The 20,588-nt window shown below is 38.0% G+C and overlaps 2 protein-coding genes across 5 annotated transcripts in view; one reads left to right on the forward strand and one right to left on the reverse strand.

Moving 5' to 3' along the window:
* The first annotated feature begins 2,318 nt into the window (after positions 1-2,318).
* On the forward strand, positions 2,319-7,661 carry LOC105915994 (beta-1,3-galactosyl-O-glycosyl-glycoprotein beta-1,6-N-acetylglucosaminyltransferase). Of its 2 annotated transcripts, none has more exons than XM_012850286.3 (5): positions 2,319-2,545; positions 3,632-4,167; positions 4,673-4,766; positions 5,278-5,682; positions 5,764-7,661. In XM_012850286.3, the coding sequence occupies exons 2-5, from the start codon at positions 3,860-3,862 to the stop codon at positions 6,268-6,270; spliced, it is 1,314 nt and encodes a 437-aa protein (XP_012705740.2). In that variant the 5' UTR covers positions 2,319-2,545; positions 3,632-3,859; the 3' UTR covers positions 6,271-7,661. The 2 variants fall into 2 exon arrangements, with proteins under 2 accessions (XP_012705740.2, XP_035999663.1); XM_036143770.1 differs by having other exon boundaries at positions 3,762-4,167.
* Positions 7,662-9,924: 2,263 nt separating this feature from the next.
* LOC105915992 (prune homolog 2 with BCH domain) overlaps positions 9,925-20,588 on the reverse strand; it is a 59,081-nt gene continuing 48,417 nt past the window's right edge. For all 3 annotated transcript variants that reach the window (XM_021309402.2, XM_012850285.3, XM_036143771.1), the window contains 7 exons: positions 19,568-19,789; positions 18,114-18,287; positions 17,516-17,615; positions 17,031-17,162; positions 15,209-15,295; positions 14,978-15,076; positions 9,925-11,007 (listed from right to left, as the gene is read on the reverse strand). In XM_021309402.2, the coding sequence (XP_021165077.2) occupies positions 10,980-11,007; positions 14,978-15,076; positions 15,209-15,295; positions 17,031-17,162; positions 17,516-17,615; positions 18,114-18,287; positions 19,568-19,789 (842 nt within the window). In that variant the 3' untranslated portion in view covers positions 9,925-10,979. The remainder of the gene's footprint in view (positions 11,008-14,977; positions 15,077-15,208; positions 15,296-17,030; positions 17,163-17,515; positions 17,616-18,113; positions 18,288-19,567; positions 19,790-20,588) is intronic.

Genomic DNA, 20,588 nt, shown 5'->3' on the forward strand with positions numbered 1-20,588 from the left:
TTATTAGAGTAAAGAACTCAAATAAGCCAAACATTTGGCTTGCAAGTTAATCAGAATAAAGTCACATATCTTATATCTATCTATCTATCTATCTATCTATCTATCTATCTATCTATCTATCTATCTATCTATCTATCTATCTATCTATCTATCTATCTATCTATCTATCTATCTATCTATCTATCTATCTATATCTATCTATCTATATATATATATATATATATATATATATATATATATAAGCAAGAAAACCTGAACATGTTTTTTTCAGTGTTGGTGTTTTAGTGTGTATGTGTTGAACTGTTCACATGGAACAAGAGTCCTATATGAATTTTATGTGTTAATTTTACAGTAAGGGATAATTTGTAGGCTTTGAGTCCTATGATTAAATGTAGGCTATAAGTTAAATGTTTTTGTTTTTTATCTTTTTGAATGCCCCATAATCAGGTATCAGCCAGGTTTCGTTCATGCATTTATTCACTCATTCATGGTGCAAAGGATTAATGTGTCTGTGTTGACAATATCTTCCCCCCCCCCCCCCCCCCCCCCCCTTAACATGACTGGATGTCACTCTGGTTGCTAAAAATATCTATTTAATTTGCAGAATTTGCTGGAGTTTATTTACTTGTTCTTGAAATAAAGTGTCCTGTGTTTGTTTACGCATTTGTGACAAAACTGTTGCAGATCAGACATTGTGCTGCTGCTTTAAAACCTTTAACATTTAAACATTTGAAATTACTTTAGCTTCATTATAGCAATAGTGTGTCATGACAGAAAAATTCCAACTTAATTGCTATAGAAGAGAGACTTTTCATTAAGAAGAAGCAGCAACCTGGCAACATTCAACAGAATGTTGCCATAATATTGACATTTCACCGAGACATGCTTCGTTTCACAAAAACATCTCTATGGCCAAGGAAATCCTATCATGCGGATTGGGACTTATATATTTATTATTTATATTATCATTGCAGGAGAAGTCTGGTTTTTTCTTCTTTAGGTTCTCTTTTTTATTAGAAAATATCCAGAAATAAAGAATTTTGCAAACCTGCACAAGCAAACAAAATGGAATAAACACACACAAAAGAGTATTGTATTTACATTTAAAAGGTTACTCAAAGTACAGTAAAATGTACAGTTCTTCAAAGTTCAGAAGATGTCATCATGAAGTCTTTTGTCAACCCACGTTGTGGCCTTGAAGGAGTTCAGAGAAAAGCCTCCACCGGTCCAAGAGCTTTATTTTTGCAGAGCTGGTGGTTCCTGCAGATATAAACAGTGTGTCTGGCAATGGAAAACATTCTGTTGCATAAACCTTTGTTTGATTTCCACATCTGTGAAGCCAAAAGGCCTTATCCTGTTCCAGTCTGTCCCTTTTGTGTCTGTGTTGATGTCTTTGATTCTTTTCCAGGAGGGAGAGCAGCCAGGACAGCGGAGAGACCAGCGCACCTTGGAGCGCAGGTCTTTCAGATCCCGAGACTCTCTGGGTCTGAAATAAATAAACAGTCTGCCATATTTCTGCTTGTCAATGTATTCCAAAATGACGGCCATGAAAATCCCCCTGTCTCTCAACAGAAGATCCATGTTGTTTGCTTGTTGGCGACAAAACTGAATACATTTAGGTTTAAATCTTGTGTTTTCGTATGGAAACATTTATGAACATTGTTTGTATGCTGTTTGTACTTATGACTTTGGAAATTAAGCTGCTGTAAAAGGTTTTAGAAGCCGTCGAAGAGCGAAGAGAAACAGCGCGAGCTGGCGGCGCGCGCTCCCGCGAGGGGGCGATCGCGAGCTGGCAGGATAACTGCTGTCCACCGTTTCCTGCACAGACATGCCTATGGTTTCCTGCAGCGTATCGCTGCAGCTGTAAATCTTAGCTGAATTGCTCATCAGGCAATGAGAAAACAAGAGTTATGTGTATGTGTATGAATGCATAAAGGCCCTGTTTTAAACATAGAACTTATTTTTTGGGGGTAGGGGATCAACAGTCGTGTTGATCCCTTACCCCCGTGTATTATTATTATTATTATTATTATTATTATTATTATTATTATTATTATTATTATTATTATTATTATTATTATTATTATTATTATTATTATTATTATTATCCACCTACCCCACCTACCCTCATACCAGCTACCTTGCAGCATCCCGAAAGTAACCTGCAATAAATCGCGACTCAGCCAATAGCAGGGCAATTGTGATGATGAAGATGGTGATGATAAGATCATTAATAGAAAGGTTTTTTTCATATAAGACTACTGGTTGCTATTCTCTTTTGGGTGAAGAATTTGTATTTGAAGCGTAAAATGAAACAAATTAGCTTTCAAAACAATGAGGATGCAGCAATAAAAACCTCGAACGTAAACGGAGGAGTATTTGACAAATGCTCACAGGATGAGCACATGTCAGACTGTTTCTGTTCCTGGTTTTGCGCCATGCAGGAACACACTGCCTAGCGCCCTGTAGATGTGCGCAACGCACGCACTGTTGTCCGCAAAGAGGGGGGAGACAGTCGGGTTGATGGACTCGGGTCGGACCGCAGGTAAGAAACACGCTCTTCCACCGTTAAAAAAAAAAGAAAGAAAAAAAAAAGCAAAACAAAAACAACAACTTTATTTAAGGATTCAGTGCGACCACAATTATACAGCCCATGTCTAGAACAGATTTAACCTCATCCTCTATGGAAAGTCTGAAGTTTTTGCGATTTCTTTTTAGTTCTTTATCAGACATCAAACAATCTGTTACGCGGCGGGTTTAATTTAGATGGATAGAGAAAATACTTTAACACCCTCTTTTACCCTGGTTCAACACGGCAAATCTTTGATTTATAATAAATAAGTCATTTTTATGCAGAGTTTTTACTTCCGCTTTTGGCGGAGGATCCGCGTCCTAGTCTCAGCATTACCCGCTACGAAGCGTGACACCCAGCGCAGGTGGCTGATCTGTCCTTTTTAGGGGAGTAGCACTGTGTGCAACCTATCTGAAACCAACCCGATGAGGTCTGTTAGTCTTAGATCATTATCAAGGTCCTTATTTCTAAGATGAAATACATATTAAATTACTTGTGGACGCTTGAGCGCACAAACAAAGCAAAAACAACTCACAGCTGCAGAAAGTCAACACTGCCTCAACACGTGCAGCAAGCTAATGTTAGCATTTTATAGCATTATATCTAGCATTTGCAAAATAAAGTAATATTTGTAGTTCTGTAATGACAGTGGAAATATGCTTAAATTACACTATAGCTATCATTGTATTTGTTTCTTCATTTGTGAAGATGTTCCTAATTTCTGATTAACAGTGCAGCAAAACTGTGGAGAGCTGTGGTTATTGTTCTGTCCTTGTGAAACCACATCTCTCTCTCTCTCTCTCTCTGTCTCTCTCTCTCTCTCTCTCTCTATCTATCTATCTATCTATCTATCTATCTATCTATCTATCTATCTATCTATCTATCTATCTATCTATCTATCTATCTATCTATCTATCTATCTATCTATCTATCTATCTATCTATCTATCTAAGAACAGTACCTACAGAGAAAATAAATGTTTACATTATAATACATACCAACATTGTGCTTGGGACTATATTAAAATCTGACTAATCAATCAATGTATTTTATTTTCAGGAACAGGGACTCATGGATACATAGTCAACTCTGCAACTCTATCAAAGGCACTTTGGGAAAAAAAACTCACTGTTATTAAAGGCTTTGTTCAACATTATAATAAATGTGTTATTGTTTAACCAATTTAAAGGTGATCTCCGACTGAATGAAATCTAACATCTTGGGAGAGACTGCTGGCTTCTTTACAGAACTCACTAAAAGCATCTTTCCTGAGGTCTCCTTGAAAACATGCGATTGCTCAGACAAAGATGGCGGCAGCTGTTACTGAAGTTGAGCGTTGTGCTGGGATCACTGTTGCTGCTGTTTCTGGTCCTGCAATGGGACAGCTCCTTGTCTGCTGAACAAATTCACAGTCACAGCTGGTTGGAGTACCAGGATTATGAATTTGGCCCAGAGAGAGTTTGTAACTGCTCAGCAATCCAACGGGGAGACTTGGAGGCACTGCAGCAAGCCAAATTATTAACCATTACAAGAGACTTTCGAAAGAATATTCAGATCCCTGACGAGTATTACATTAATGAAACCCAGGACTGCAGGTGGGTGGCTTTAAACTACAGCGCCTTGCAGAAATATTCATAACCCTTGAACCTTTTTCCATTTTGTCATGTTAAGACCACCCTAATCAAAGCCTTCTATTGGGATTTTATGTGACAGGACAACACAGTGTGGAACATCACTGTGAAGTGGAATAGAAATGATGGATGTTTTACAATATATTATTCAAAAGAGGGAGTTATACTCAGAAAGAAATTACACAAAGGAAAACTATTTACTATTTAGGTGACTTTTCAGTGGAAAGATTCATGTGGATTTTATTTAATGGTAGTGGAAAGAGGGCTGAATATAAACATTCAGTAAGGATTTTAAGCTTTTTTGTCTTGGTCTATCAGATTAAACCTTATTAAAAAGCATTGGAGTTTGTGGTTAAAATTAAACAAAATGTGAAAAAGTTTAAGGGTTTTGAATACTGTTGCAAAGCAATCTATAATTCAGTAAATTAAAGAGGGAAACGGCACATACTGACATATAACATTGTTCCAGGAAATTCAAGTCAAAGAGGAAATACATAACATTTTCTCTAAGCAAAGAAGAAGAGGAGTTTCCTCTGGCTTATTCCATGGTTGTTCATCACAAGGTCAGTAAATTCTAACCTTTAAAGGAAATGCAAATACATACATTTGGTTTAAGCAACTTTCTCTCGTGGTATGAGATTTTACTTAAGGTTTTGGTGTAGCAGAGAAATGTGTTAAGTCCTCCGGAGTCGGGGAGCAAGTCAAAGTTTGGAAAGTGTGTTTTATGTTTTAAGCTCTGGGGGGTCCTTCATTTTGGGCTCCACGTGAGTCCTTTGTACACAAAACTTGATTTATCTTTGTGTTCACTTTATAGTCACTAGCAAATGTCAATGCCCGCATACGCAACAAAAATCCACACATGAACGCACACACGCACATTTTATTTTCCTTTGTTAGGGTTAAAGCAGGCATTTACTGCATTTTGATAAAGAAAGCAACAGATTTCATGATTTTTCTATTGCAATGGAATAAAAGTCTACTAGAAAAGTTAATGTTTACTTTTTTACAAAGTAATGTTTCACCCATGTAAAAAAATCAAGGAACTGAATTCTTCTTTTGTGTGTGTCAATTTAGGTGCACAACTTTGAACGACTGCTGCGAGCCATTTATGCGCCTCAGAACATTTATTGTGTTCATGTGGATGAAAAAGCCCAGCCCTCTGTAAAAGTTGCCATTCGGAGCATTGCTTCCTGTTTCCCCAATGTCTTCATGGTCAGTCGGGCTGTGAGTGTGGTCTATGCTGGTTGGCCCCGTGTCCAAGCTGACCTTAACTGCATGGCTGACCTCTATAATGCCAGTGCAGAGTGGAAGTACTTCATCAACCTTTGTGGCCAGGACTTCCCTCTTAAAACCAACTTGGAAATGGTAAGGATGCTGCGCTTGCTGAAAGGTGGCAACAGCCTGGAGTCAGAAAACATGCCTGAAAGGAAGAAGTGGAGGATATCACGGGTTCACAAAATTGTTAATGGGACAATAAAGGTACATTTGAAGAACATTTGTTGCTACGTTAGTCTTAAGACTGACATTAATTGTGATTCTTGTGTATTTCTATGCTTTCAGTCAACGGGAAAGTCGAAGAGTCCACCTCCCTTCAACCTGCCCATTAAGTCAGGAAACGCCTACATCGTGGTAACTCGGGGCTACGTCCGCAGTGTTTTGGAAGACACCAGAATACGATCCCTTATTGAGTGGTCCAAGGACACCTACAGTCCAGATGAGTTCCTATGGGCCACCATTCAGCGTATCCCTGGTGTCCCCGGCTCAACAAGGCCCCACACGAAGTACGACCAGACAGACATTAATGCCATTGCACGGCTGGTGAAGTGGATGTGGCATGAGGGATCAGAGGACACAGCAGTGTACCCCAAGTGTCAGGGCAACCATGTAAGGTCCGTATGTGTGTATGGAGCTGGGGACCTACCATGGCTCCTGGAGAACCACCACCTCTTTGCCAACAAGTTTGACTCTTACACTGATCCTGTTCCTGTCTTCTGCTTGGAGAAATATCTCCGACAGAAAGCTCTGGCTGAGTCAGAGGGTCAATATTTATTTGGTCTCGTTAGATGACTTAAAATAAGATTATCTGCCACGTCTTGCAAAAAGATATGGCAGTGTTCACCTGTAATTTTCCTCTCACTTGAAGACTGACTTGAAGGCCATTCTTTGTCATTCTGATGGTGTTTTCTAGATGTCAAACATTGAGTAAGTTTTCTCTTTTTGTATGTTCATGTTTATCTTTCTGGCAGTTTGGGTCCAGCATAGTTTGTAGATGAAGGTTAGAACTTGTTGTCTTGTCAGAAAAGGCTGTTGGATGGTTTTTAGATAAAACCCGGTGTGTGAAAGATGAAGGCATCTGGTTTACCTTCCTTGATTTAGCCAAAGGTGTTCCACAGGGATCAGTTTTGGGGCTGCTCATTTTTGTTTTGTTTATAAATTATTATATTAATTAATTACAGTTAAAAAATAAAAAAAAAAAACATTGACATATCTTAATTTATAATGCTATGCTCTGCTTCAATGCTTCATATCTAACTTCCTGCTGTATGTTTTTCTAAAAAATTGCAGAAGTTACCACTGGCTTACAATATCGCCTGTTGAGATAACCCAGAAGTAATACTCAGTTGGGGAAGCATGGCATTCAAATATTTTGCTAGTCAGCATTCAAATACAGCTGTCACTGTCCAAGATCAGTGATAGCTAAAGGAACATGCTTTATGGAGTCACTGTAAACACATACAAAGTAGAGATGCACCGATCCAGTTTTTTCCAATCCAATCCGATACCGATACCTGGGTATCGTATTGGCTGATAACCGATATCGATCTGATACTACTGTTGAATGAATAAACCGTATACCTTGCTATGTGAATAAAGGCTTGAAATAAACATTGTTAAAAAGTTTTGCATGTTCTTTCGCCTGGTTCTTATGGAGGCGCTTATTTGAATTTGTGGTGTTGAGTTTACCTACCTTATCACCTCCTTCTCAACATACTGCATGTTTTAGTCAGACTTGTTGGCGTATCAAGTTTGAAATGTTTCCAAATAGCAGGTTTTGGTCTGTCCGACACTTGCTCCATGTTGCTCTGTGTTTGCTCATCGCTAGCGGCTGTGCATGCTCTCCGTTGCAAACATAGAAGTGACTAGATTGCCATAACTGTATTGAAGTGTATGATATTAATAAAAGAAAAAGAAGAAATGATTGGATCGGAATGCTGGATCGGCATCAATCATCCCATATCTTCAATATCGGAGCCGATATCCGATCCGGGTATCGGATCGGTGCATTTCCAATATGAAATGTTTTAGGTGTCAAATATCTGAATTCCAATGTTATGATATTTTTGTTACACTGTTGAACAGCTCCTTCAACATATGTTATTTTTGCATATTGTTTAGGTTGTATGTATGTTTACACTGTCTTCTGCTAGTGTTATTTTTGTTGGGAAAATAAAGTACAAAAACTCTACGATTACAAAGAGAATTATCTCTTTTATGTCCAATAAACTACACAATAAGATTGCTAGATTTATTCTAAATACAGTTGTGCTCAAATGTTTACATACCAAGGAAGAGGTTTAAATTTTTTGAATATGGATATGAAAACCACTTTTCTGTCACGTTTAGTGGCTGGGTGAAACTGTTTTTGTGTTGTATCTTTTTAAATCACAATAACACGCAGAAACTACCAAAATAACCCAAATCAAATGTGTACCCTAAATCTATATGGGTGTCATTGATAATCCACCCATTATATTGATCTGTTTCCATAAAAAAGTAAGCACATTTTGCGCTCCAAACAGACCCCTCAATGTTTCATCCATTGCTGCACTGACATTGCTAGAGTCTGGGTCATCAGGTTTGTCATTATCAAAGGTTTTGGAAGTAAAAGAAGCTGACCTTCTATAAATATTGTGAACTATATAAAAAAGGTTTGAGAATGCCAAACAAACATTTCAGCAACACCTACCAGTAGAATTGTTTGGCAAGCAAAGCAGGACTTTTTCAAAGAGGAGTAAAGCCTGACAATGAAAAATCAAATTGAAAGTTAATTAAATGAAAAGTATACCGTTTTCCCGGCGAAACACAAACATGTTGTGGGGATGTGTGCAACAAAATCTCAAGGCATTTGTTCAGAATTGAAGGAAACATGAAAGTAGTTACCAAAAGATACTGGAGGAGAATATTTTTAAAAAAGATGTCCTTTTTTTGTTGTTTTTCATGGGACCAACAGGCATGTCCTTAAACTCACTGGTGAGATGTGAGTTTAAGGACTTGCCTTTACACCTTTCGCGTAACGCCATCCCCAGCTGCTGCCTTTTCCGCTAGCTCTGCTGCTGCTGTTTACCACATGTCAAAGCTCAAGTGTAGCCTTAACCACAAAAGCAAGAAAGTCTCTCATCTCATTTGGAACAAGCGGGTGACAGAGTGCACGTATATTTGTTTCTGTGTATGACAAAGGTGCCATAGATCTCGTAGGTCACATGCACACAGAAAAATACTAAAAAGTTGTGGGTGTTGACTGAGCTTGTTGTTACACCTGGGAAAAGGGTTAGGTGGCACCAGAAGAGGACCAAATATGTTGAGAAGGACAAAAGTAGAACAAGTTGCTCAGAATTAGTGAAGATTACACAATTCATCTTTGCACTTCCTGATATAAGTTAGGCCACTTGTTCCATAGACCTTCATGCTTATTTGTTGAGCAATTCGAAACTAAGTAGAAGTAGAATAGAAACATCCGTCATCGTCACTCAGTGGGGAAATTCACGTCTCGGTGAGAAAAGCGAAAGGCAAATGGAAGCGTGCAGATACACACAAAGGTAAGAAAAAAATAAATAAATAAGAACAGCAGATTGATATAAGAGCAAATTTACAACATAAGAAAAATATACTTTATGCTATTTTTAACTACTAATAACTACTACTACTAATAACTGTGATAAGAATAAAATAACTTACAGTTATTAGTTGTTAAAAATAGTAATAAAAAAACCAAAGAAGTGTGCAACTGGACATGGTCACCTTAAGAAGGTCTTACCCATAACTACCACTTAAGACTTGCAGCTGTCATGATGTTGAAGGGGCAATACATATTAAGAACTATACTTTTGGTCATTGGGGTAGTTTCTATGATCTTTGTGATATAAAAGGAACAAACACAATTTACTGATAATAAATGGCTTCACCCAATCACTAACCAAGAATAGAGAAAAAAAGACTCTGAAAAATGGCAAAAAAAAAAAAAATAGGAATTGTTCCAACAACTGTGAATGGCCAACATTATGGTTACAATAAGAGAACTTATGTGAAGGGCACACCTTTCTTGTTGTCACCGGCTTTCACGCTCTGGGAAAGAAACTGTTTTTGCCACTGTTAATTAAAACATTTAAAATAGTTTGGGAAATTATTGGAAATTAAACCGCCATAGAACTTTCTTACAGTTGTTTTTACCTGTTGGTCCTATAAATACAATCTCTAGGATAATTAGAAAAAGTTTTATAACAACTAAAAATGTACAGATATAATAACCAGGAAAACCACATCTGCAAAAAGACGTTGGGTGTTAAAGTACCCCATAAAGAGAAGCAGAAACTACTGGTCAGGAGGAAAATGTATTTAATGAAGTGCACATTTTTATGAGCGCTACAACAAATGTATATAAAGGGTCAGCTAAATATTAACATGTTTGAATAAAAGCAAACATTACTCATTTTCCAACGTAGGTCTTTGTATAAGGGAACATGAAGTACTTGAGTTTGTTTTCACCTGAAAGTTCGCCTGGCACATCAAGTTTGAATTGCGCACACACCTGACATTTATTATAACGCTGACACCAGTTGTATAGCCACGTTCCCTTTTAGTATCACCATGGATACGTGATTGTTATAAACTGCGGCTGCTAGAGAACATGCGACACATTTGGAATGTGGAGAAACTCCATTTGAACCGTTTTTCTCTGAAACTTTTTACTTTCACAACAGAAAAACTCATTTCTGATGACTCGTGTTGTTAGAATGTTTTCACAGTGACACAGTGTTGGAGGAAAGCCTCGTTTTATTCATAAACAAATCAAGTGTTGAGTTATATGTGGGTCTGAAAAAAACAAAAACAACTTACTCAACAGAACCTCCTCCTCTTTTATGAAGCCAACCAGCTCTGCCCTTTCAGTATCATGCAAGTGCACATTAAACTTCTTATAAAATAGTATTTAATGCTTTTTTTTTCATCATCAATTGCTTATGAATTGAGATCACAGTTTAAACAGAGAATCATTAAAGAGAGACTTCTTGGAGATCTACAACTGCACAATACCTTGATGGTTAGAGGGAGAGCAAAGGCTTTCTGCGAGCATACCACGATTGAATTTCAATTGCGGCTTCAGAATATACCCAGGGTATAAATACCTTCCAATAGACAGAGATGGATAGCTGTAAGTATATTAACTATATTTAAATAAACTAGGAGAAAAAGATGATGAACATAGTTAATTGATGTGAAAACGGTACAAAGCCCCCCACCCTTTCAGCACAGTGACAGTCTCTGTCCTCTAAGTACATTGCTACCCTCTCTACAAACTGAGCATGCTCAGAAAATCTCCACAAAGGGGATGTGATCATACCAAGTTGGCCCTACAACACCTTCCCCTCTTGTTTATCTTTAGCTGTCCTACAACAACCATGTCCCGTACTCATCATGCTGCAAGCTTTTATACTCAGACATGCTGTGGCAGACAGTACAGCAGAATGCAGGGAGAAAGGAAGCGGCATCCAGGAGTCTTCTCAAACTGCCGATTTCCCTTTGTCAACTCTGCAGGAGACAGAAGACAAGCAAGAGGGTTTACTGCCAGGCAACCTTTGCTCTGCTTGAAAGGTGAGACAAATTAACAGATGATAGAGAGGTAAACAGCTTTATTCAGCTCATAAAATGCTGAAGTCCAAATTCTCTGAGGCTCTCAAGTGTCTGATGTTAACAGAATGCAGAGAATACAGATACTTGGATTTCTTCACACCGTCCAAACATAATGGCCCACCTGATAAATATTGGTCAGAACACACTGCAAAAAGAGAACTAAAAATAAGTAAAATATTCTTGAAATTAATGTATTTGCCCTTGATTTGAGCAGGTAAATAAGTTTTTTTGCCAATGGGATGAGTATTTTTACCCCTAAAATAAGATAATTAAATATACTGCACTTGAAATAAGTTGACAGAGATAAATTGTTCCTATTTTAAGTGCAAAAATTATTCCATTGGCAAATAGTCCCATTTTCCTGCTCAAGTCAAGGAAAAATAGTTTCATTTCAAGAAAAAAATTCTTATTTTTAGGTCTATTTTTGCAGTGCATGAAGGAGTAACGAGTAATGTCCTTTTCACTTACATGTTTCTGTTCCCTGCTAAATTTGCATTTGTGTCTGGATTACTCACGGTATTGATTTTGAACACGCCTCTCCGCTTCAAATAAAGGCGGGTTGATCCTGATCAGGTTTCAGCACTGTTCTAGTTTTTCCACTTACTATGTTACTTGAAAAAGACATAAACGACTTTCTAGTGCTGCGTAGTTTTCTCACCTACATGCAAAATATTTACTTGAACCCATTTGTATAGAAGCATGGGAGGGACTTACATCAGCCTGAAGTGGGGATATTTTGTTGAGGGGCAAAAAATATGTTTCAAATGTCTTTTCCAATAATGATAAATTAGATATTTCTTGAAATCACAACCAATTTGTCCCAAAACTCTCCTCACTCTGTAAAATCTTTTGAAGACAAACTGTGCAAACCAGGAATCATTTTTTATTCATTGAAAACATTTCTGTAAGAGCAACAAAAGATTTTTTTTTTTTTTGAGAAGAGAGCTTTTCAGTTCAAATCTACAGGACCTTGCGAGAGATTTCCTATCCCTTCAACTTCTCCCTATTTATTTACATTACAAACAGACAATGTAATGCACTTTATTGAGACTGTATGCGATATAGGATCACACAGTAGAGCATGGATATGAAGAGCAAGGAAATGTGTAAAGAAAGATAAGTTTCAGTATATTTTACAGAAAAAAAATCAGAGAAGCTTGCTGTAAGTTAACACTTTGAAGAACCACCTGTTGCTGTAGTTAGAGCTGCAAGTCTTTTTTGGTATTCACACAGGTCAGTACATGCGGTTTAACTCCCATCATCCACTGCAACACAAGTTAGGAGTCATCAGAACTCTGTATCACAGAGCAGAGAATGTCCCCACAAACTCAGGAGCCAGGGAGAAGAAGGAGAAATCACACAAAAAACAGGCCATAGAGCAATGTGGCCCTTCAAACTGGGCTTTCCTCAAATCAGACAAGAGACCCAAACAGGATTTCAGCTGGCCATCGGGTGAAAGGGAGGACCCCAGACCAGCAGTCATCCACTATAGCAGGGGTCTTCATTTCTGGTCCTGCTGATGACCTCATTATTTGACTCAGGTGTGTTGGACCTAACCTGACTCTAGCCATATGGATTTCGCTCTGCCTAGCTCCACTTACATCCATCTGGGACATCTTCCATAGAGAGTGATTTATCCAACCAATTTTATTGTCCAGCCAATCAGGACGCAGGGCTGGAGTTTCATAGATGTGATGTAGTGGAGAAGCGACCGTGACGTGAGACTGTTTTGATTCAGACAACAATGGCGGCTCGCATCGAGGAAGCAAGCGTTAACATTGATGCTGCTATTTCTTCCGTGTTGTCCAATCTACCTAATATTGTTTCATTAAAAGAACATCAGAGAACGGTTCTGAAGATGTTTTCGCCCTTCTCCCGACCGGATTTGCCAAGTTTTGTTTTCCGGGGCGCGCCTGTGGCGGACGCGGCGCCCGTGGCGGAGCGGTTAGCGCAAACTTTATTCTTCCTTGCAATAGCTGTTTATAGTGAGATTCACTTTGGTACATCTTCTTTACAAACTGTACTTCATCATGTAGACCAGAGCATGTGGAATTTTCAGAAAACCTTTTATAAAACTAATCGGGCTCTTATGTGAAAACCTTAAGTCCAGGCACAGCACGAAGGTGAGCTGTTGATAAAACAAGAACATAAGAGCTACACGCAGTCCTACTTTTATGCATGATCTCTGATTTTGTCACTACTTATCTTTATTGGCCAACGTTCAAGGTTTATATGTCAACTAAAGCAAGTGTTGTTGATCTGTGGTACCAGGCATAATTGCTCTCCTCATAAAAAATGGTTACTACTACATGATGCAGTGACAAGTAACAGCCGCTCCCCTGTTATTGCCCTCTGTAGCTGAAACAGGAGTCCATAAAGGCAGGTTAATATAAAGCTGCAGCTGATGATCTTAAAGAGCAAGGTAATTAATATATTTATGAAATGTATTTATTTGTTTCACTAATGAGAAATAATTCACCAAAGTTATTAGCTAAACTGTCTAAATACTGCCAGTGTTTCTCCTTTCACCAACAGAGCTGCTACACCCTGATCGGTGTTTGAGTAAACTCTTTGATCTTGTATACAGTTCTCCTTTGATCATGACATATTTACCTCCCTCCCCCCATTCCTAGAGCATTCCTAAAGTAAATCTCGTTACGATCATTTGTACAGATGCTTATGGTCTTCTTTTTATACTGTTAATGAGAACAGGTTTATTAGAAAACCAACTGGGATCAATAAAAGAAGGAACACAGACTGGAAGAGGAGCAAACTGATGATTAGGGCTTAATACAAATATCTTGTCTAATAACAATAATAATAATAATAATAATAATAATTATTATTATAATAATAATAATAATACGCTTTTTTGCTAAATATAGCAATCAGATTCTGTTTAAAAGGCTCAAACAGGAATTTACTTAACATTATTGTTTCAGCTTTAAAACATTTTTTATGAAAACAAAAGATTTTATGTGTAATTACTGCATCATGATTACAGATAAAAGTAGTTTTTTTAACAGCTATTATAAACCTGATGTTTATCTTTTAATTTCTGTAATTGATTGTTTGGGTGGTCGAAAAAACGTAAAAATGTAAGCTATTTTATTTGTGAACAATAAAGATTCAAATTAAAATTATTCAGCTAAATTTAAATACCTTACATTCTACACCGTGGGACAAAGTCCGTGTGACGTGAATCGCCATGAAGTCCGTTTTTGTTCCCTGTTTGGGTGCTGCTCTTCTATGGAAAGCTTCAAAGTTCCACAGAACCCTGAGTCACACTGGATTTTACTATTAGCACACGCTAACAGATACAATATGTGTTTTTTTTTTTTTTTAAATGTGCCACATAAGTTGTCAAAATGACAAATTGTCTTCAAAGCCAGTTCCTGGACTGGAGCAGTATAAAAATAACAAAGAGCTCATTTTGGGGTGGATGGAGGACAGATGCAGGGACGTTAAATGTTAGTCTGAACCCGAGAAACTTCTTAAAGAGTTTCAGAAAGGTTGTCAAATCACCAGCCAATCCAAATGAGCGGGTTCGCCAGTTTATCACTGCCATTAATACATTTAACAGTATTTGTTGTCGTAAATCAAGACAAACATTGCACTACAATGCCTACACACAAAAGTCATAAATTCTCAACCGAAAAAATGCAGCTAATGCAGCAGTCAACCCTGCAAACTACAATAAAGTAAATTATGGATAGTGTTTGGTGATTTATCACTCAGCTGTAGGTTCACTGCTGAGACCTGCAAGGCTGGACCATGTGGCCATTAATTTACCTTTCAATATATTCAAATAAGTTGGCAGAGACACAAGGAAGTAAAGTGCAGCTATGGCCATTTCCAGCTGACTCACTTCATGATGCTGGGAGGAATGTGGACGTACTCCATTGGGATTATTTCTGCGAGTTCCTGCAGGCTGTGAACATATTTGATCTTACTGCTGAACTTTGAGCTGCAGAAAAACAGAAATCAAGAACATTTATCAGTGTATAGGTCTACTTCAAACGCTGTATGATTTTGCTGGTCAACATTGGTTTGATACATTCTGTGTGCACAATATACAGTTAAATTGTGACAGTGAGACCTTATGAAGGGCCTGGTGAGTCCCAGCAAAGTCCGGATAAACCAGGAAGGATGAACAATGATGAACATCTTTAGGTTTTTCTTCAGTCTGTTGCAAAAGGAGAGAGTGAACTAAAAATCATTAAACTAATTTTGAGAAAGAGCTCTCCAGGCTGCCCGTTGGCCTTTCAAAGGTTTTTCTTTGGACTGTGGCTGCGTTTTGATTAATTTTCACTCTGTGTTAATATCCTCTATAGAAGTGTTTATTAATAATATAATAATACTACTAATAATCCCCACATATTGAAGATACAGAAGTTTAAGGACCTTTTCGACACTGATGCTTCCAAACTTCAGTGTCGTAGTGTTAGCTTAGCATGTTGCATTGGGCAGCCTGTCATCTTTCTTGTCCCCTGCCTTAATTAGCTCCTCTAAACAATGCTTTTATTTTTGTCTTGTCAATAAAGAAGGTTGCATATGTTATTTTGTCTGTAATCGACACGTTAGCAGAGTTTAGCTTACAGCAATAGATCATTGTTGAGAGGATTGGCTGAGAGGCAGAGAGTCTGTGTTGTTGTCAGAAGTGGTGCAGCAATTTAGGAAAATGTGAATGGGTCAATTGATATCGGTTTTGATGTGAATCAGATACCCAGTGTCTTGGGGTAATTCTTTTTTTTTTTTAGTATTGATTATATCAAGATCTGAATTATTTTGACAACCCTACTGTGTATTTGAAAATTGTACAGAACCACAATTTGGACACCACTAGCAACACAAAAAGCAGTGGAACACATATAGCCCACTCGCAATACATAAATTCAACCTTTAAGAAAATTGGAAGAAAAGATGCCAGAAACGACAGAATGGGGTTCTGTCCTCCACTGCCTCGGCAGCATTGACTTTGGGGAACGCACTGTCAGTGCCTTGAGCCAGGGGCTCAAATTGATAAGGCTCGGGCTCCACTGTGCACTCTAAACCTCCAGTGACAAAAGGGGGGGGGGGGGGGATCCTCCACTTAAAAATAACAGATCTGTGCCAAAACCACTACATGTCCCCCTTGTCACCATGTTCTCAACATGTCACTTTCCCTTGTCCTGACCGCAGCCCCGAGCCATGTTTGTTCCCATACTTAGCCGTGTCTCTTTGGTGGCATTTTTTAAAATATGTCTGGGGACAATGGTTACACTTAATTGAATGCAAAAGACAGTTTTAGAATAATAGAATGTCAGCTGACTTATCTGTGCTCTATACTTGAAAACACACCTAAATACGACGACTAAGAAGTTGGAAATTGAATCTTGCAATGGCAGCAAATCAATGGCAAATAATAAAAAGCTTATAGATTAAATAAAAGGAAAATGAACATAGGAAAGAATCTGATTAGGAAGAAATAAATCCCGCGATATTGTGGGACACTATATGCTTAGCCTGACTCAATGAAAAACAAAAACTTAAAGAATATCAGGAAACTGTAAAAGAACTTTGAATACTAGAACAATGCCATAAAAACTAATTATAATACTCTGGGAAAAATTAAGGAAACAAGAAATAAAACTGATGACAAAATGACAGAAGACGTTAAAAAGAAGATTAGACTTTTAAACAAATACATATGTGCTAGTACAGGATACCTTGTTAGTTTGTGAGAAACCTGTACCACAAAGTTAGCTGCAGTTTATTTACTTGTCGGTTTTTCTCTCCATAATTGCCATATATCCATCTCCTTTTTTCATTAAGCAGGTTTATAGGAATTTCCTCATGAACACTGATTTAGATTTTATAATGTATCATATGTAATAAGACCATAAAAGGAATAAGAAAGTCGGGATTTGTGCGAGGATTACCTTCGGTCTATCATCTGGTAGCACCTTTTCATCCACGTAAAACCCGGCATCCTCCTTCGAGGAGTGGCTCCGTTTAGGTACACAATCATGTAATCCTCTGCCACCATTAGCTCTAAAGTACTAATTACATACCTACAAGAAGAAGAAAATCAGAAACACTGTGATTAATGGTCTGGATTTACTCTAAAACACATAAATCTGACAATTTTCTTGTTAATTTGATAGAACAATTTACTCCGAGCTCACATCTGATTGTGTCATTCTGATCTTAGCAGGGTTTTTTTTTTATTACTTTCATAACAATAAGAAAATAAAAATGGTACACAAAACCATGACATTCTAGTCCAAGATAAAATTAAATCAGACCCCAAATCATGGGATGTTCATGCACCAAATTCATGTTAAAGGTCTTGAAATAAGATGTGGACATCATGGCTAGTGTGAAAATTGACCTGAAATCAGGGATGCTGGGAAGTTAAACTTACAGAAAAAGGTTTTCCATGACATAGTTATAATTTTCACAGTCGCTGTCTGGTAGGAAACAAGCTGCAAACACGATGATGGCATTTTTTTCAGCGTAATAACCTGAAAAACAAACAGAGTCACTACGCCCTTGCCAGCTCTCAGGACAAGGACATTTAGTAAAACACTTTTTTCATTTCGGCATTTTTCAAGCTCTGTAACAAAACAGATGATATTCAGGGAGCTGAACATTTAAACTGATATGAATAAACAATGAACGAACCCAAACAGCTCTGACAAGCAAATTAAACGTTTCTCTACAGTATCACCGATTTTCAGAAAAACCGGGAAAATTATGAGAAAAAATTTAACGGCAGTTTAACAGCAGAATATATAAATATTGAAAATAGTTTACACCAGAAATAACACACTGGAGCATTTTCCCATGTGAAGATGCCTTCCTCAAAAAATACAATCAGGTATTATAGCTATACTAATTTACAAAAATAGGCAAGAGGGGGAGTTGCTACACCTGTTGTGGAAAGGACAGGGTCAAATGGACAGAACTGACAAGTCTCATGTGGAGTGGAACACTGATGCCAACAATTTGTGTTTTCATACCTCCGTGGGAAATTACTTTTTTGTATGGCTGGATGCATTTCATATCAATGCGATGCTCCTGCTCTCCAATCACCACGCTCCTCCACAGCCGGCCGTCTTCCTTTTCTTCTGCTCTACATTCTTTTGCAGCCTCACTTGAAGCTGCTCCTGCACCCAAACCGGGCTCTTCTGACTCTGTAGTTTGTGATGTTAACGATACGAGAGATACCAAACCAAAAAAAAAAAAAAAAAAAGTTTTTTAATTTGTTGTATTTTAAGGACAACATAAAGTAGTCAGAACTGATTTGAGAAGACATTCATAGAAGACGTTTCTTTGTCCCTCACAAGTTTTGTTTTCCTTAGGGCATTAAATCCTCAGGAGAATAAATGTGGGGTGTATCTTATTTTGGTTTGCACCAACAGCACTTGGGCTAAGACCCACCCACAGCACTTAATTTGATCACTTTAGATAGCTGATAAAATAATGGGATACCTCCTTAAAACCTCTATATGTCAGGTAAACAGATCCAAATTCCCATGCTTTTTGTGATACCAGGCATAATATACATTACATCACATTATTTATTAGTATAGGTGAATCATAAAGAATGTTATTTCAAAGAGAAACGCCTCAATCAGTGTTCATGGTAACTGCACATTGCGATGAATAAACCAGACCAATAGGCAAATGTGGTGGTGGCAGCATCATGCTAAGGGGATTTTGCCTTTGTTTTTTTTTTTTGGTGTTTTTTTTTTTTTAAAGCTAAGGGAGAGGGAACCTTAGCAGACTAGATTGGGAGATGGGTGGGGCTAAAGATGGGGCATTCCTTAGACCAACACCTATTACAGATGGCAGAAAACTTCAAACTGGGGGCTGATGTTCATCTTCTAGCTGCATGACAACCCTAAATTTACAGCCAGAGCTAAAAAAAAATGAATGGTTAAGGTCGAAGCATGTTCATGTTTATGTTGGCTAGTCAATGTTCAGACTGAAATAAAATTGGGATTCTGTGATTGTCTGATAAGTTGATAAGGGAAGCTCATAGATGCTCTCCATGTAATCTGACAGAGTTTGAACTATTTAGCAAAGAACAGTGGGCAAATATTTAAATCTCTAGATGAGTAAGGCCTGTAGAGACTTTTCCTAAATGGCCTCCAGCTGCACCTTCAGCAGAAGCTGGTTCTACAAAGCGTTGACTCAGTGGACTGAATGTAAATATATGCCACACTTTTCACATTTGCATTTGACAACCAAATATAGCTTTCCTTGTACCTTACAAATCTTTTTTTATTTTGTGTTAGTCCCCCGCATTAAATCCCAATGAAATACATTGAGATGTTCCGGTTGTTATGCGATAAATATGGAAAACTTTAAGGGGTATCCATATGTTTGCAAGGTACTGCTGAACTGGCATACTCATGTGTCTGCCTGCTCTCCCCCATGTTTGTGTTGAGTCCTTCACCTTACATCTTACCATGAATATTTATTTCGAGCGAATCTGTATCATCAGGTGTTTCCATCCCATCAACGCTGACATCCAGATCATCCCCAGTATCCAAGGCATCGTCATCTGTGTCCAGAGCATCTTCTGACAGAAGAGACCCCTCACTACGTTCCAGTGATAAGTTCAGTGGTGGAGCTGCTAGCTTCCTCCTTTGGTTAGATCCAGCTGAAGTATCTGCTGAAGAGGAGGGGTCTGTACAAAGATTTCAGCAAAATAGTTGATCGAAATAGATTTTTGATACACAAAATAAGACAACAACTTCACCATGTGACAAAATGTGTCAAAATCCCTGCAACCTGTGATTCTGGACTTGTTTTTCTCTGGTTGGTTGCTGCTGCCATTGTTCTTGGTTGATATAAAAAGACATCAAGGTTCTGACAGAGACACTGTATTTTGATAAACAATGAGATTTTTTAAATACGTCTAAGATCTGTAGAGAAGTATAGAAGATCTCACAGGGCTAAAGAGGTACATCTTGGACATCTTTGAAATGCATCATCAGAGGAACGTTAACATTGAAGCCCTGGACCCCATGTAGCAGTGGATCACACGTGGAGGGTTACTCCCAGATTCAACAACGCCTACTGCAACTACGGTTACTCCGTCTTGCTCCGCTCTGAGTTCCTTGGAGCTCGAGGAGAGCACATGCAAGAGGTACGAGTTCACGTCATAAAAAGGGGATATAAAGGAGTCGGAAACAAAACAAACTTTTCATTCATCCAGAGTCCCAAAAGTTCTATATTGCTGAGTAAACTTCGCAAATTTAGTATGGGTGAGTACATTGGCCACCGAAACCATATATGTTTTTGTTTTTAAAATAATTTAATTGTGTTTTAGCTTACGTTAATAGACATTTCAACCCACGCTTCACCATTGTTTTATAGAAATTTCAGTAGAAAATAGTGGGCTATTACTCTCTGGCTGGAGCCTGACGAAATGGAGCGGAGCAGAAAATAGACTTGTTACGTATTTTATTGGTGAACGACGGATT

The sequence above is a fragment of the Fundulus heteroclitus genome, chromosome 12, assembly GCF_011125445.2.
Source record: "Fundulus heteroclitus isolate FHET01 chromosome 12, MU-UCD_Fhet_4.1, whole genome shotgun sequence".
NCBI classification, from domain to species: Eukaryota; Metazoa; Chordata; class Actinopteri; order Cyprinodontiformes; family Fundulidae; genus Fundulus; species Fundulus heteroclitus.

What these genes read in the sequence shown, in the direction of transcription:
- LOC105915994 (XM_012850286.3), top strand. Translation starts at nt 3,860, where the DNA reads ATGCGATTGCTCAGACAAAGATGGCGGCAGCTGTTACTGAAGTTGAGC. An exon ending in AATGAAACCCAGGACTGCAG is followed by an intron (nt 4,168 to 4,672) that starts GTGGGTGGCTTT and finishes ACATTGTTCCAG; the next exon opens with GAAATTCAAGTCAAAGAGGA. An exon ending in CCATGGTTGTTCATCACAAG is followed by an intron (nt 4,767 to 5,277) that starts GTCAGTAAATTC and finishes GTGTCAATTTAG; the next exon opens with GTGCACAACTTTGAACGACT.